Source organism: Hemiscyllium ocellatum, chromosome 6, assembly GCF_020745735.1.
Source record: "Hemiscyllium ocellatum isolate sHemOce1 chromosome 6, sHemOce1.pat.X.cur, whole genome shotgun sequence".
Classification (NCBI taxonomy): Eukaryota; Metazoa; Chordata; class Chondrichthyes; order Orectolobiformes; family Hemiscylliidae; genus Hemiscyllium; species Hemiscyllium ocellatum.
Window position 1 is genome coordinate 52,862,414 of NC_083406.1, and position 15,247 is coordinate 52,877,660.

Below are 15,247 nucleotides of genomic sequence, written 5' to 3' on the forward strand. Positions count from 1 at the left end.
GTAACAAGATTAATTTAAAACCAGATTGTTAAAACTGCTGAGGCTATTCTGCTTTAAGAGTTGATTTTAAAATACGTAAAATTCATCTGAAAACCTCTATACAAAGTGAAAAGAAAGAAGCCAATCACAGGAATTAAGAAAATTGTGAACTGTGAAATGATTGTCCACCTGAATATCATGGTACAATAAAGCATGATCACAACAGCCTCAAACGTACTTGAATTGAATGTCACCATTACGTATGCTGTGGGCGGTGCCATTGTTGGACTGGGTGGACAAAGTTAAAAATCACACAACCCCAGATTAGAGTCCAACAGGTTTATTTGGAAGTACTAGCTTTCAGAGCGCTGTTCATTCATCAGGTAACATGTGGGGCAGGATCATAAGACACAGAATTTATAGCAAAAGATCACAGTGTATTTTGTTTTAATTGCATGACACTGTGATCTTTTGCTAAAAATTCTGTATTTTATGATCCTGATGAAGGAGCAGCACTCTGAAAACTAGTACTTCCAAATAAATCTGTTTGAAGTTAATCTGGGGTTGTGTGATTTTTAACTTTGTCCATTATTTATGTTTGCTCCTTGAAATCCCACTATCATCAAAACCTCAGAACTCAGCAAGTTTGCTACTTATTCATCTGAATACACTACAGTCCAGAAGCATTTCCTTTTTTCCAGATTATGGACACTGAAAAAGCAATAATTAACTTTCCATATTGTTTTCCTGACGTTTATTGAAGTATTTGTTTTTAAACTTATTTGCCAAACTGTTCTTGAGTTACAAACATTATTCTAGCATAAGCACTGCATTCACATTAAATAGCTGCTTGATGAAATCATTATTACTGCAAGATAGCTGTTTTGAACAAAGTCCTATCTGTATGCTACTCACATACTCTTATCTGTATGAAACTCCAATTCATAAACAGTTCTTCTAAGTAAAACGTTAATCTGAAGGCATCTTCAAGCGACCACCTGAGAATGCCAATGAATAAGTTGCATTAACAAAATTAAACTAAGAACATAAGAAATGGAAGAGTGTAGGTGAGCTGAACCTACAATTCAAGGAGATCATAGCTGATCTTCAACTTCAAGACTTTTTTTGCGCTATTCTTGTTATTCTCTTGTTGCAAGTTTTACTTGGTTTATGTATGACAAGTATGTAATTGAAAGTGACTGTTCCAAACAATACCTGGGAGTAGGGGTGAGCAACAACAAAACACTGAAAGAAATTAGGAAACTCATGGTAGATGCAGGGGAAAATACTATTCTCTAAAAATTTTCCTTAGAGTTAACTTTAGAATAGAGATGGTTCATTCTATCCTATACTTCACAGTGTACACAGTAAACAACACTGGTAGATCATCTCAGCTGCATTTGGCAGATGTTTTGTTTTAGTAATCAGAATTCAAAATCTTCTTTGCCATTTCAATGAAATATTTGCGCAAATTGTGATTCGCTAGAGCAAAAATAGTGCAACATGATTAGGTTAGATTAGATTCCCTAAAGTGTGGAAACAAGCCCTTCGACCCATCAAGTCCACACCAACCCTCCAAAGAGTAACTCACCCAGACACATTTTCTCTCTGACTAAGGCACCTAACACTATGGGCAATTTAGCATGGCTAAATCTCCTAACCTGCACGTCTTTGGATTGTGGGAGGAAACCAGAGCACCCGGAGGAAACCCACGCAGATACAGGGAGAATGTGCAAACTTTACACAGTTGCCTGAGGTTGGAATGAAACCTGCTGTGAGGCAGCAGTGCTAACCACTGTGCCACCCCATTTTCAAATTATTGTTTTTAAAATCATCGTTCTTGCAGCAATGTCACACATAACATTGTATCTGAAAGTATAGTTCTGTCATTGAATGTAGATTCCACAATTTAGCAGCAGATTATATAACATGAAAATCAGTCAATTACGAAGAATGCTTTCATTTCTTGATTTTCTTATTGTAGAAATATAGAGGCTACTACTTTAGTCATTGGAACCAACTGGCCAGATTTGAGATAGTATTATAGTTAGCCTTGGCACTTTTGACTGCCTGACATACTTTGCAGTAGGGCTCCTCCCAAAAAGTTGTCAGATGCACACTGTATAACCTTTTCCAATCGAAATACTTCTGATAGCGACTTTCATTTTTATCCAAAAATAACAAATACTCAGCCAGCTTTTTAGGATTCGAGAAATCATTTACATGGATAAAAGAATCAGGTGGAATATACTGTTCATAATTGGCTCTGCTAGGCCCTAGAACTATCGGCACGGCAGCAGACATTAGGGCATTTCTCCAGAGCTTTTCAGTTATGTAGTCCACGTGTTGCGAATTTTCGAAAGCCAGATAAAATTTATAACGTGATACAGTCTGAACAACGTTGTTATTCTGTAGATCATTGTGATATTTTCCATAAACATCGATGTGAACATATTGACTGAGTTGGTGGTAATATTTAACCCGGTCATGCTCCTCATTCCAGTTGCTGATGACCCAAGCTACCAATTTACTTTTGGCGGGTAGTACTACCCTCCTTCCTGCTCTCTTTTTGGGATAGAGGTATCCATACGGAATAAAGATGTCAGCGTTTCGTTTGTATGACACAGTCCAGTTAAAGACGCCATTAAGTTTTTCTAGACCTGAGGAGTGAGTGGGAGACTCGAAATTCATCCAAACCCACCTCTGGAAAGACGGTCTCCGCTCTGCAGGGAGCTGGCTTCCATTTCCTGTTAAATCTCGATGATGGATGATCACAGCCTGCGAAACGGGGTAGAGTTGCCGATTTGTTGTTAACCGACAGCCGCTGATCTTGAACAGAGTATTACAGTCCCGGATATTGGTTTTCTTACCGAATGGATACCACCAGATGAGCACAGTCACGGTCGGAGGCGTTTTACTGACTCCGATTCTTTTCTGTAAAGAATGTGGAAGAATGACCTGAGGAATGTCTTGCACAGATTTGTAAAAGCTTAGCAGGATGGCCACGGAAAGAGCCAAAGACAGCCGCTGGCACAAGCGTCTGCGCATAATTAATACGCATCGAGTCACTCTTGTGAGCAACATTAAAAAATTGCCACTCCTCCAGAGGTTCGATTATTAACCTTGCTAAAATCAGATGCATCCGAGAGGCGTGCTTTACTTGCTGTTAAGCTCGGAAACAGTGCTTTCTGTACTACCAACTGTTGCAATGAGCCTTGTTCGACCAGCTCTGCTACCGCACCCATGCCCCTCACCTTTACTATGCAATTTTTCGAGCAGGATACGTACGTGGCACAAATTGAAGTGTGGGTGGGAGGAGGCCTGTCACAAGTAACCAAGTCAAAAATCATACAACACCAGATTGTAGTCCAACAGATTTAAGTTGAAAGTACAAAGGCAGCAGCTCTCTGCTTTATCATTGAATGTCCCGCTAAGCGTATGAGAACAATTATATTAAAAGGATTCCTCCCACGCAGACACAAGGAGAATATGCAAACTCCACACAGTTGCCTATTCCCGCCTTAGGCAACTGTGTGGAGTTTGCATATTCTCCTTGTGTCTGCGTGGGAGGAATTCTTTTAATATAATTGTTCTCATACGCTTAGCGGGACATTCAATGATTACGTAAACTAAGTATTACATGTGAAGGGAAAGTCCAACCAATTTAAAAGCTGCTTCAGAACTCAACGTAAAAAGTTGATAGCCTTCACAAAATGTCCAGAAAATTTCGAAACTTTACATCCACGAAACACGTGTGTATAATTAATCATTAAATTACTTTAGCAAACTATCATTTCATATTGGGACAGAAATTGTGCACCTGTTTGCAATCTTTCAGAGTTTATTCAATACTTTTTTTTATAAAAAGCACTCTAAATAAAAGCATGCCCAATTAAAGCTTTCAGTTTTTTTTATTCATTCGCACGATTTGGACATCTTGTTAGTCCAACAATTATTGACCATCCCCAATTACTGTTCCCTGGAGGAGCTGGTGAGCTGTTTTCCTGAACCGCTGCAATCCTCGTGGTACTCACACAGTGCTGTTAGGGTATCCCAGGATTTTCACCTAATGACAGTGAGGGGATAGCAACATGGTTCCGAGTTAGGATGGTATAGAATTTGGAGGGGACTTTGCAGCTGTGTGTTTCCATATGTTTGCTGCCCTTGTCCTTATGGCTTGTATAAGTCATAGATTTGGGCAGTGTTGTTGCAGGAGACTTGTTATATTGTTGCAATATATGTTGTAGATTGTATACAATGCTACCACTCTGGTGGCAGAGGAAGTGAATGTTGAAGGTGCTGAAAGTTTCAGAGAAATAAACCAAAGTCCCACACTAGGCACCAGCAAATCACACTAGGCACCAGCATTGTTCACTCAATGCTAGCAATTCCAATTTGAAGCACTATTATCCAGCTAATGTTCTTTTATTTTAATCTCCCACTGCAGGCAGGTCCTGCTGCCAATGCTATTTAGAGGGATCATTTGCAGAGATTATAACTTAGTTGTTACTTGAATTTACAAGTGAGTGAAATAACTTGATAGAGGCTAGTATTCTGAATCAAGTCACCATGTATTTAGACATGAACAATCCTTGCCTTTGGTATTGCCTCATTCAGAGAAATTCTGATCCTTGCCCTTTTTATATCAGCTAGGGCTCCCTGAATGGACCAGATTAATAGACTCAGTTAGGGAATTTATATTCTATGCATTGGCTGACCTTGTTACAATCACTTCAGTATTTGTAATTGCAGAAGTTTACAATAAGGTACATAGTAAAGGATTGCTTTAAACTGACTTCAGACTTCTGCAAAATCAGCTGCTTTTAGTCATGGGTTCACTAGGCATACCATTGATTAAAAAAAAATGACCTGGAAAATGAACTGCAGTTGTACAAAGCAGAATCAAAAAGTGTTGTGCTGGAAAAGCACAGCTGGTCAGGCAGCATCTGAAGAGCAGAAGAATTGATACTTCTCTGCTCCTCAGATGCTGCCTGACCGGCTGTGCTTTTCCAGCACCATAATTTTTGACTGTGATCTCCAGCATCTGCAGTCCTCACTTTCAACTCATACAAAGCTGAACAAACTTCTGGAATAGGAAGGGGCTTTCAGCAGAGAACCAGGTGTTCTGCAAGCAATTTTCATACCTGAACCTTAGCAAGCAACTACATACAAGAAATCCACGTTTCACTAACAATGTGCTCACTCAAAATTGTCATCTTTTGTAGCCACAACTGTAAACACCAAGCAGGGCAAGGATTGCATGTCATGTGGCTGTGAAGGTGACTGTAGCAATGAATTGGTTCCTGCTTTCTTTCAGGCTGGAGGTCAAGATATTTGCAGCATCTTGCAGTTTTCTGTCCACTGTTGCGTTAGAGAGGTCACTAGGAATTTTGAAGCATGCAGATCCACTGGGATAAACAGACCAGTCCTTGGCAAAGCGTGTGATATGCTTTGAGGGTGTCACGTTATTTTTTCATAACGCTGGAATCAAAATGATTTCCACACAAACAGCAAATCATGCAGGATATTGCCCAGTAACCTGGTAGTAGTTGATGATTATATTTCTTTCCTCACCCAGCCCACACCCTTTTCCCTTTCCTTCCTTCCACAGCAATCTCTAGGATATTGATGAGGCTGCACTTGGCGTGTTGTGTTCAGTTTTGGTCACCTTGTTATAGAAAGGATGGCATTAAACTGGAAAGTGTGCAGATGAAATTTACAAGGATGTTGCCAAGACTCAAGGTACTGCGTTATAGGGAGAGGTTGGACAAGCGAGGACTTTTTCTTTAGCATGTAAGAAACTGAGGGGAGATCTTATAGAAGTGTATAAGATCATGAGAGGCGTGGATAGAATGATTGCACTCAGTCTTTTTCCCAGAATTGAAGAATTGAGAGCTATAGGACATTGGTATAAAGTAAGAAGGGAAAGAATAAATGAGAACCTGAGGGGCAACATTTTTATACAGAGTGGGGATGCATATGGAATGAGCTGCCAGCAGAAATGATTGAGGCAGGTACGTTAACAATATTAAAAAGGTATTTGGACAGATACATGGATCAGAGAGGCTTGGAAGGATTTGGGCTAAGTGCATGGAAATGGGGTTAGCATGGACCGATATTTTGGTTGGTGTGGTCTAGTTTGGGATAAAAGACCTGTCTCGTGCTGTAGAACTCTATGACTCTAGTCATAATACTTTCATTCTGTGGGATTTACAGAACATCACAACAAATTAAACCTTGGCCATTGGGCAATAAAGATTTTCTGCTGATGGTGTAGCTGATGACTGCAGTCTGAACACATGTAGTTGTAGGCACATTATATTCTTGCCACACAAAGTGAAATTGAACAGATCGTTGGTTTGCTAAAAGGGTATGCTCTGAAGGAACCTTGTGATGCTTGACATATTGATACTTAAGACTCGTCATGCTCTGCCTCACTACTTTGCCATCATGAAAGACAAACCTTGCTAAAAATTCAGCAAGCAGTTGAGAAGCAGGACATTGAGAAGCACTTTTGACTCACTCTTCTTTCTTCTGTCCTTGTTGAGGTTCCATCACAAATCATTCAGCTCCATTTGATTTCATACTTAAGCCCAGCAATATTCAGTAATTAAATGAACTACTTATTTCCCATTGGGACTAATATGTAAATTTCACTTAAACTAAAATCATGAAATAAAGAAACTGCAATCCTTTACTTTTAATGCTTTTTTCTTTGCACAAAATTCTTTGTGAAAGTTAAAATACCCTATATATGGTATTTTAAACTCAGGTATGTTCATTCACTTAAAACATTTTTGTCATGAAAATGTCACCTGCAAGTAGCATACATCATGATTCCAAGGCCTGATGTTAATTAGAATGTTGCATCTGGTCTCTGTGATAGTGTTGATGGGTGGAGATTTGTACAATTTGATAATATGTAAGTGAAATCCAGAAGTCAACGAATCACAAGACAATCTGCGATCTTCAATTCATTGTACAAATTAATTTTGACATTGATACTCCAAGCTGTACAGGTATGATATGAACCAAGAAAAATTGATTTCAGCTACATTTAATGTGACACTGCGCATATGGAGATGCTCAGGATGAACTGTACATATAAATAATGACAGCACCAGACTTAATGATGGCTTACTGGAATTATCATTGAGTAAAGCCAAGAGGAATAGGGCCATTTTTTTCAGCAGTAGACGGAAAAGTGCATCTGCTGTCAACAAGAGGTTGTAAGTGAACTTAGTTGAGGAATTGAGCAGCAGGGACATTGAATCCATCAACTGAGCCCAATGTAGACAGTAGATGAATGATAAAACAAGGTTAGGAAAAGTGAACTGAACTACAGATTCAACTATATCCTGTGCTATAAGAACATTTTTCACCCTGTTACATTCACTTTTCCCTGCTAGCATTTCCATCACATCATCTGTAGCGCCCACTAAACTCTCAGCAGCATCAGTCTACACTTTTTATGCACTTCATCATCTTTCCTATCATCCATCCATCACTCACTCCAGTAACTACACAATATAACACAGTACATTTATTGGAATATCTCACCAGGCATGGGCTGGCACAATAACGAACCTCTCTAATGGAAAGAACGATCCTCTGGAGAAAAGTTGCATATCTGCAACCTTCTCAGTTTGCAATAAAGAGAGTGAAGGCTCACAGATAGCTGGAGGCAGAATTAGAAATATCTGTGACTTGAAGCTTTATAAAGAACTAAAATATAAAAACTAAATGTGGTGAATGGGAGAACATTCCCACTTACAAGAAGTGTTGCAGGACATTCCTGAGAATGACTCCTCAAAAGAATACATTTCTTCCGAGGGTGAACCATCATAGAACCAACTGCCATGATCCAGCATTAATACTCACAAAATGGGTGTCCATTTTGGGTCATCAATCAGCTTTCAGACCATGATTAACACACAACAAATGCGCACAGTCAGTCAATATTGAATCCATGATAACAAATGCACTTCTGTCCAAATGCTGCTAAGCTGGTCATGAATATAAAATTCTTGATGAAGGACCTTTGCCCGAAACATCAATTTTCCTGCTCCTCAGATGCTGCCTAACCTGTTGTGCTTTTCCAGCATCACACTCTCGACATAATGTTAAAATCCAGAGAATATTGCAGTGAAGGAGAATGCAGCCCTCATGTTGTTTCAAATAGCAGAAGGTAATGGTAGGGAAATGATTGCAAAAGATTCTTAGAAATAGGACTTATCCACATATGGAAAAATATGGACTTACTAGTGATAGGCAATACAGCTTTGTGCAGGAAAATCATGTCTCACAAACTTAGTTGAGTTTTTGAGGAAGTGACAAAGATGACTGATGAGAGAAGGACCATAAATGTTGTCTATATGAACTTTAACAAGGCCTTTGACAAGGTCTCTATGGCAGGAGTAAAGGCACGTCGGATCTGCGGTGAGCTGGTAAGATGGATAAAGAACTGGCTTAGTCATAGAAGACTCACAGTAGAAGTGGAAAGGTATTTTTTAGATTGGACATCTGTGACAAATGTCATTCCTCAGAGATCAATGCTGGGACCCCTATCCTTTGTAATATATAAAAATGATATGGAGGAGAATGTAGGTATTCTGATTAGTAAGTTTGCATATGACACAAAGATTGAGGGGAGCTGTGGATAGGGGGAAGGCTTGCCAGAGGAAACAGCAGGATATAGATAGGCTGGTGAGTTGGGCAATAAAATAGCAGATGGAGTTTATTCCGGACAAATACAAGGTGTTGCATTTCGAGAGATCTAATGCAGAAGGGAAGCAAACAGTTAATGACAGGAAGGATAGGGAGGGAGGCAAGAGAGGAGGGGGAGTGGCATTTTTGATAAGGGATAGCATAATAGCTGTCCTGAGGGAGGATATTCCTGGAAATACATCCAGGGAAGTTATTTGGGTGGAACTGAGAAATAAGAAAGGGATGATCACCTTATTGGGATTGTATTAAAGACTCCCTAATAGTCAGAGGGAAACTGAGAAACAAACTTGTAAACAAACATTTTTTTTTCTTTTTTTTGCAGCAGAGAACGACGGGAGCTGGGCAGAATGAAGTCAGAGGGCAGAGCTGGTAGGGAGGGTAAGTGATCGTTATTTAAGAACTTACCTTGATGTCAACAGTCTTTTTGCAGCAGAGAGTGGCGGGAGCTGGATGGAAGTGAAGTCGGAACGCAGAGCTAGTCGGGAAGATAAGTGATTGTTATTTGAGTGGAGAAGGAACCCGAGACACTACGTGTTGTGTCTCTCACTCTCCCTCCTCCTCTAATCTAAAAAAAAGGACTCAGTCCTCAGTCATGAATTCAAGAGTCATGAGGTGATGTTGCAGCTGCATAGGACCTTGGTAAGGCCATATTTGGAGTACTGGTCACCTCACTTTAGGAAAGATGTGGAAGCTTTGGAGAGGGTGCAGAGGACATTTACCAGGATGTTGCCTGGAATGGAGGATAGGTCATACGAGGATAGGTTGAGAGTGCTAGGCCTTTTCTCATTGGAACGGTGAAGGATGAGGGGTGACTTGATAGAGGTTTATAAGATGATCAGGGGAATAGATAGAGTAGACAGTCAGAGACTTTTCCCCTGGGTTCAACAGAGTGTTACAAGGGGACATAAATTTAAGCTGAAGGGTGGAAGGTTTAGGGCGTATGTCAGGGGTAGGTTCTTTACCCAGATAGTGGTGGGGGCATGGAATGCACTGCCTGTGGGAGTGGCAGAATCAGAATCATTGGTGACCTTTAAGCGGCAATTGGATAGGTACATGGATAGGTGCTTAAGATAGGACAAATGTGCAGCACAATATCATGGGCTGTTCTTGCTGTATGAGATCTCAGCTATCTGTAAGAATAATAGGGTGGTTATGGTAGGGGATTTTAACTTTCCAAACATAGACTGGGACTGACATAGTGTTAAGGGCATGGATAGTGTAAATAGCCAAAGTCTTTTTCCTGGGGTTGGGGAACTAGAGGGCATAGGTTTAGGGTGAGAGGGGAATAATAAAAAAGAGACCTACGGGGCAATTTTTTCACACAGAGTGGTACATGTATGGAATGAGCTGCCAGAGGAAGTTGTGGAGACTGGTACAATTGCAACATTTAAGTGGCATTTGGATGCGTATATGAATAGGAAAGGTTTGGAGGGATATGGGCCGTGCTGGCAGATGGGACTAGATTGGGTTGGGATATCGGGTCGGCATGGATGAGTTGGACTGAAGGGTCTGTTTCCATGCTGTACATCTCTATGACTTTATTAAGTGTATAAGTCTGCTCTAATTTGCCTTTACAAAATGAAACGTGTAATATTTATTTAAATTAAACTCCATCTGCCACTCCTCAGTCTATGCGCCCATCTGATCAAGATCCATCTAGACTGCATTCGTACAATTTCTTTTTTGGAACTGAGACATGTAGGTCATTTCTAAATGGCAGTCTGATCTTTACAAATCTATCACAGAACTGGCTGACATCCATCTATCCCTATTTTGACATCCAAATCCAAAAGAAACATATAATTCACCTTTCAACACAAAGACAAAATGAAAAGATATCCTGAAGAGGCTTTTCATTTTTTCCATCAAACAGTAAATAGTAACATTATTTCTATGGCACATCAATAGCAATATTGTATTAAACATACACTGGTTCTCATAACTACCGTATTCCATGCAGGTTTGTTTTGTTCACAGCATTTGACTTCATTCATATTTGTTCTTGAAAATGAATACACTACGATTTTGTTCTTGCTGGCCATTGAATGGTTAGAGCTCCAAAGAAACACTCTCCAACTTTTATCATGGTTTTTTTAGTTTCTCCAAACAAAGAAGACAGGGTGCTTTCTATAAAAACCAATCTCTTTTATTAGATAAATAAGTTGCAAACTTTTGTAGCGTTAACACAGATCCATGGTTTCTTTCTTCATTTTTTAATATTCCTTTTGATGGCCATTCAGTTTCTGTGTAAAATTGCAAACTGTCGATTTGATCTCTATCTTATCATGTTCTAATAGGGTACCACTGTGGCTCAGTGGTTAGCATTGCTGCCTCAAAGTGCCACAGACCTGGATTTGATTCCATGCTTGGTCGATCATCTGTGTGGAGTTTGCACATTCTCCTATATCTGTGTAGGTTTTCTCTGAGTGCTTTAATTTTGTCCGACAGTCCAAAGATGTGCAGGTTAGTTGAATTGGCTATGTTAAATTGCCGCTGGAAATGTGTTGCTGGTCAAAGCACAGCAGGCCAGGCAGCATCTCAGGAATAGAGAATTTGGCGTTTCGAGCATAAGCCCTTCATCCTGATGAAGGGCTTATGCTCGAAACGCCGAATTCTCTATTCCTGAGTTGCTGCCTGGCCTGCTGTGCTTTGACCAGCAACACATTTCCAGCTGTGATCTCCAGCATCTGCAGACCTCATTTTTTACTCTATGTTAAATTGCCTACAGTTTTCAGGGATGAACAGGCTGAGGGGAAGGGGGGGCAGTGGTTAGCCACAGGAAATTCAGGAGTATTGCGCAACGGGGGTGAGTCTGGGTGGGATGCTCTTCAGAGAGTTGGTGTGGACTCAATGGGCTAAAAGGCCTGTTTCTACAATGTAGGGATTCTATGAAAATAGCAGCCTCCAACATTGCTGGTGCTAATAGCCATTTTGAATGGCTTCTCACAATGGAGTTGCCATAAAGGCTTTCAAATTGTCAAAGGCACTCTGACATATGTCTGGCCATTTAAACTTTTCACCTTTCTCTGATAAAATCCATGGCAGCCTTATTTTTACTTCCCCACATGCCACCTGACTCTGGCTGACAACATGGCCCAAGTAAGTCACTTGTGCTCTGGCAAATTCACTTTAAGTCAGATATAATGACCAATTTTGCTCTTTGCAATGGTTTAAATAGTTCATTCAAATGGGTATAACTGTTATTCACAAGTTTGGTTGAACACAGCTTTAGACAACACAGTTACACCACATTTCTACAACATTGTTGGTTAGTCACTGGAAATTTACTGATGCGTTTCTCATTCCAAATGGTAAGACTTTATATTAATAAACTCCACCCAATTGTGAAAAAGCTCATGTTACTTTAGACCTATCAGTCATTGCAACTTGCCATTATCCTTTTAGTAAGTCACTTTGGCAACAAATCATGTATCCAATTCTTTCAACGCAGTCCTCAAGTCATGGTCTTGGACAGAAATCTGCTTTTGTTACCACACTGACTTTGTGCTAATGCACAAACTTTGTGACTTCAATAGGTTTAGGCACAACCATGATAGATGAACTCCAGCAATTAAGATCTGGTTTGATAATATAACTTTCCATCATGGACTTACTCTCTTCCCTCACCCAAGCTAATGTCTCTGTGTTGAATCTATAATGATGTTATGTATGAATAGTGTATTCCCTATATAACATTGTGGGAAATAGAACCCACTCACTTCAAAAATTTCAGTCCGAGACAAGAGCTGAAGCACAGTATCATTTATTATACACTTGCAAGCGTGGTGCCTAAAATAGACACGCAGAGTTTAGCGAGTACATATCTTATATAGAATTTATTTCTCCTTCCCTCCTCCCATTACTCTAAACCCGGTGCCCATTACTATTGTTTATCTCTTGCCTTATCTGGCCTAGTGCATAACAAAGTACAAGTTTTACTTGGCCATTTCACCACATCCTGCTGTGGTCCATTGTTAGGTATATCCTCCTTCACTACCATCTGCTTCCTTTACTTGTAACATTTCCTCCCATTCTTCATTCATATTGAGTCTTATGATCTTTTAATTGTGGTTTGTTTTTGTTTTTGCAGAAGTGGGAAACAGATGCTTATAACTATTGTTGGTACAAGCATATCTGACTTAACCTACACCCTCACAGCACCTTATCTATTTGTCAGTTACCTCTACCATTGTTTGCAGGCACATTTCATTCTTGTATGCACATTTTAGCTAATACAAAAACAATTATATATTTTCCTCACATAGTTTTCAATCTTGTTGACTCAGCTCTTGGTTGAAACAATTATACACTGGTGTGAGTTCATTTACCTTGCATAAGTAATTATGATTGCAGAAGTAACACTATATCTATATCCCACAACATCATGTATAAATAAAGTGTACTTTCCTAGCTATTCACACAAATGAGTACATGAGATTGCAGTCACTTTTGTACATAACTTTGATATTTTTTTGGAAGATATCGTAACACTCCATTTAACTTTTGAAGAAACTTTCTATCATTCAAGCTGATCACTGGGCAATCAAAGAACAAAGAAAATTACAGCACTGGAACAGGCTTTTCGGCCCTCCAAGCCTGTGCCAATTTAAATCCTCTATCTAAACCTGCCACCTATTTTCTAAGGATCTGTATCCCTTTGCTCTCTGCCCATTCATGTATCTGTCTAGATACATCTTAAATGATGCTATCGTTCCTACCTCTATCACCTCTCTGGCAACACGTTCCAGGCCCCACCACTCTCTGTGTAAAGAACTTCACAATCATATCTCCCCTAAACCTTTCCCCTTTCACTTTGAACTCGTGACCCCTAGTAATTAAATTCCACACTCTGGGAAAAAAGCTTCTTGCTATCCACCCTGTCTATACCTCTTATGATCTTGTAGACTTCAATCATGTCCCCTCTCAAACTCCTTCTTTCTAATGAAAATGATTCTAATCTATTCAACCTCTTTTCGTAGCTAGTGCCCTCCATACCAGGCAACATCCTGGTGAACTTCCTCTGCACCCTCTCCAAATCATCCACATCCTTTTGGTAATGTGGAACACTGTACGCAGTATTCCAAATGTGGCCGAACCAAAGTCCTATAAAACTGTAACATGACCTGCCAATTCTTGTACTCAATACCCCATCCAATATAGGAAAGCATGCCATATGCCTTCTTGACCACCTTACTGACCTGCATTGTTAATTTTATGGAACAATTGATCTCAACACCCAGATCTCTCTATATACGTCAATTCTCCCCATGACTTTTCCATTTATTGTATAGTTCACTCTTGAATTGAATCTTCCAAAATGCCTCACCTCGCATTTACCTGGATTGAACTCCATCTGCCATTTCTTTGCCCATCTCTCCAATCTGTGTTCTCTGACAGTCCCCTTCACTATCTGCTACTCCAGCAATCTTAGTGTCATCTTCAAACTTGCTAATCAGATCACCTAAATCTTCCTCCAAATCATTTATATACATCACAAACAACAGTGGTCCCAGCATGCATCCCTGTGGGACACCACTGGTCACAGGTCTCCATTTTGAGAAACTCCCTTTCACTACTACTCTGTCTCCTGTTGCCCAGCCAGTTCTTTATCCATCTAGCTTGAACACACTGGACCCCCATGCAACTTCACCTTCTCCATCAGCCTACCATGGGGAACCTTATCAAATACCTCTATGATATGACATCTACAGCCCTTCCCCTATTAATCAACTTTTAAACTTCCTCAAATAATTCTATTAGGTTTGTAACATGACCTTCCCCGCACAAAACCATGCTGCCCATTACTAATAAGGCCATTTTATTCCAAATGGGAATAGATCCTATCCCTCCATATCTTCTCCAGCAGCTTCCCTGCCACTGATGTCAGGCTCAATGATCTATAATTACTTGGAGTATCCCTGCTACCCTTCTTAAACAAGGGGACATTAGCAATTCTTCAGTCTTCCGGGACCTCACCCGTGTTCAAGGATGCTGCAAAGATATCTGTTGAAGCACCAATGATTTCCTCTCTCGCTTCCCTCAGTAACCTGGGCTAAATCCAATTCAGACCTGAAGACTTAGTTACCTTAATGCCTTTTCAAATATGCAAAACTTCCTCCCTCCTTATGCTGACTTGACCAAGTGTACTCAAAGATCTATCCCTAACCTCAACATCCGTCATGTCCCTCTCCTCAGTGAATACCAATGCAAAATACTCGTTAAGAATCTCACCCATTTTCATTGACTCCATGCATTACTTTCCTCCTTTGTCTTTGATTGGGCCAGTTACCCTCTTGGTCCTTATATGTGAAAAAAAAGGCTTTGGGATTTTCCTTAACCCTGTTTGCTAAGGGTATCTCATGACCCCTTTTAGTCCTCTTAATTCCTCATTTCAGATTAGTCCTACATTCCCGATATTCTTCCAAAGCCTTGGTCCGTCTTCAGTCACCTAGACCTTATGTATGCATCCTCTTTCCTCTTAGATGGTCTCATAATTTCACCTGTCATCCATGGTACTTGCTATTTCGAACCCTCATTTTCA

The 15,247-nt window shown here is 40.1% G+C and overlaps 1 protein-coding gene across 1 annotated transcript; it reads right to left on the reverse strand.

The window, feature by feature from the left end:
- Positions 1-407: 407 nt before the first annotated feature.
- LOC132816697 (alpha-(1,3)-fucosyltransferase 4-like) lies at positions 408-3,485 on the reverse strand. Its single transcript, XM_060826578.1, has one exon. The coding sequence runs from the start codon at positions 3,061-3,063 to the stop codon at positions 1,987-1,989; it is 1,077 nt and encodes a 358-aa protein (XP_060682561.1). The 5' UTR covers positions 3,064-3,485; the 3' UTR covers positions 408-1,986.
- Between the last annotated feature and the right edge of the window lie 11,762 nt (positions 3,486-15,247).

Bases quoted from the DNA above. Each gene is read 5' to 3' on its own strand.
- LOC132816697 (XM_060826578.1), bottom strand. From the start codon at position 3,063: ATGTTGCTCACAAGAGTGACTCGATGCGTATTAATTATGCGCAGACGC.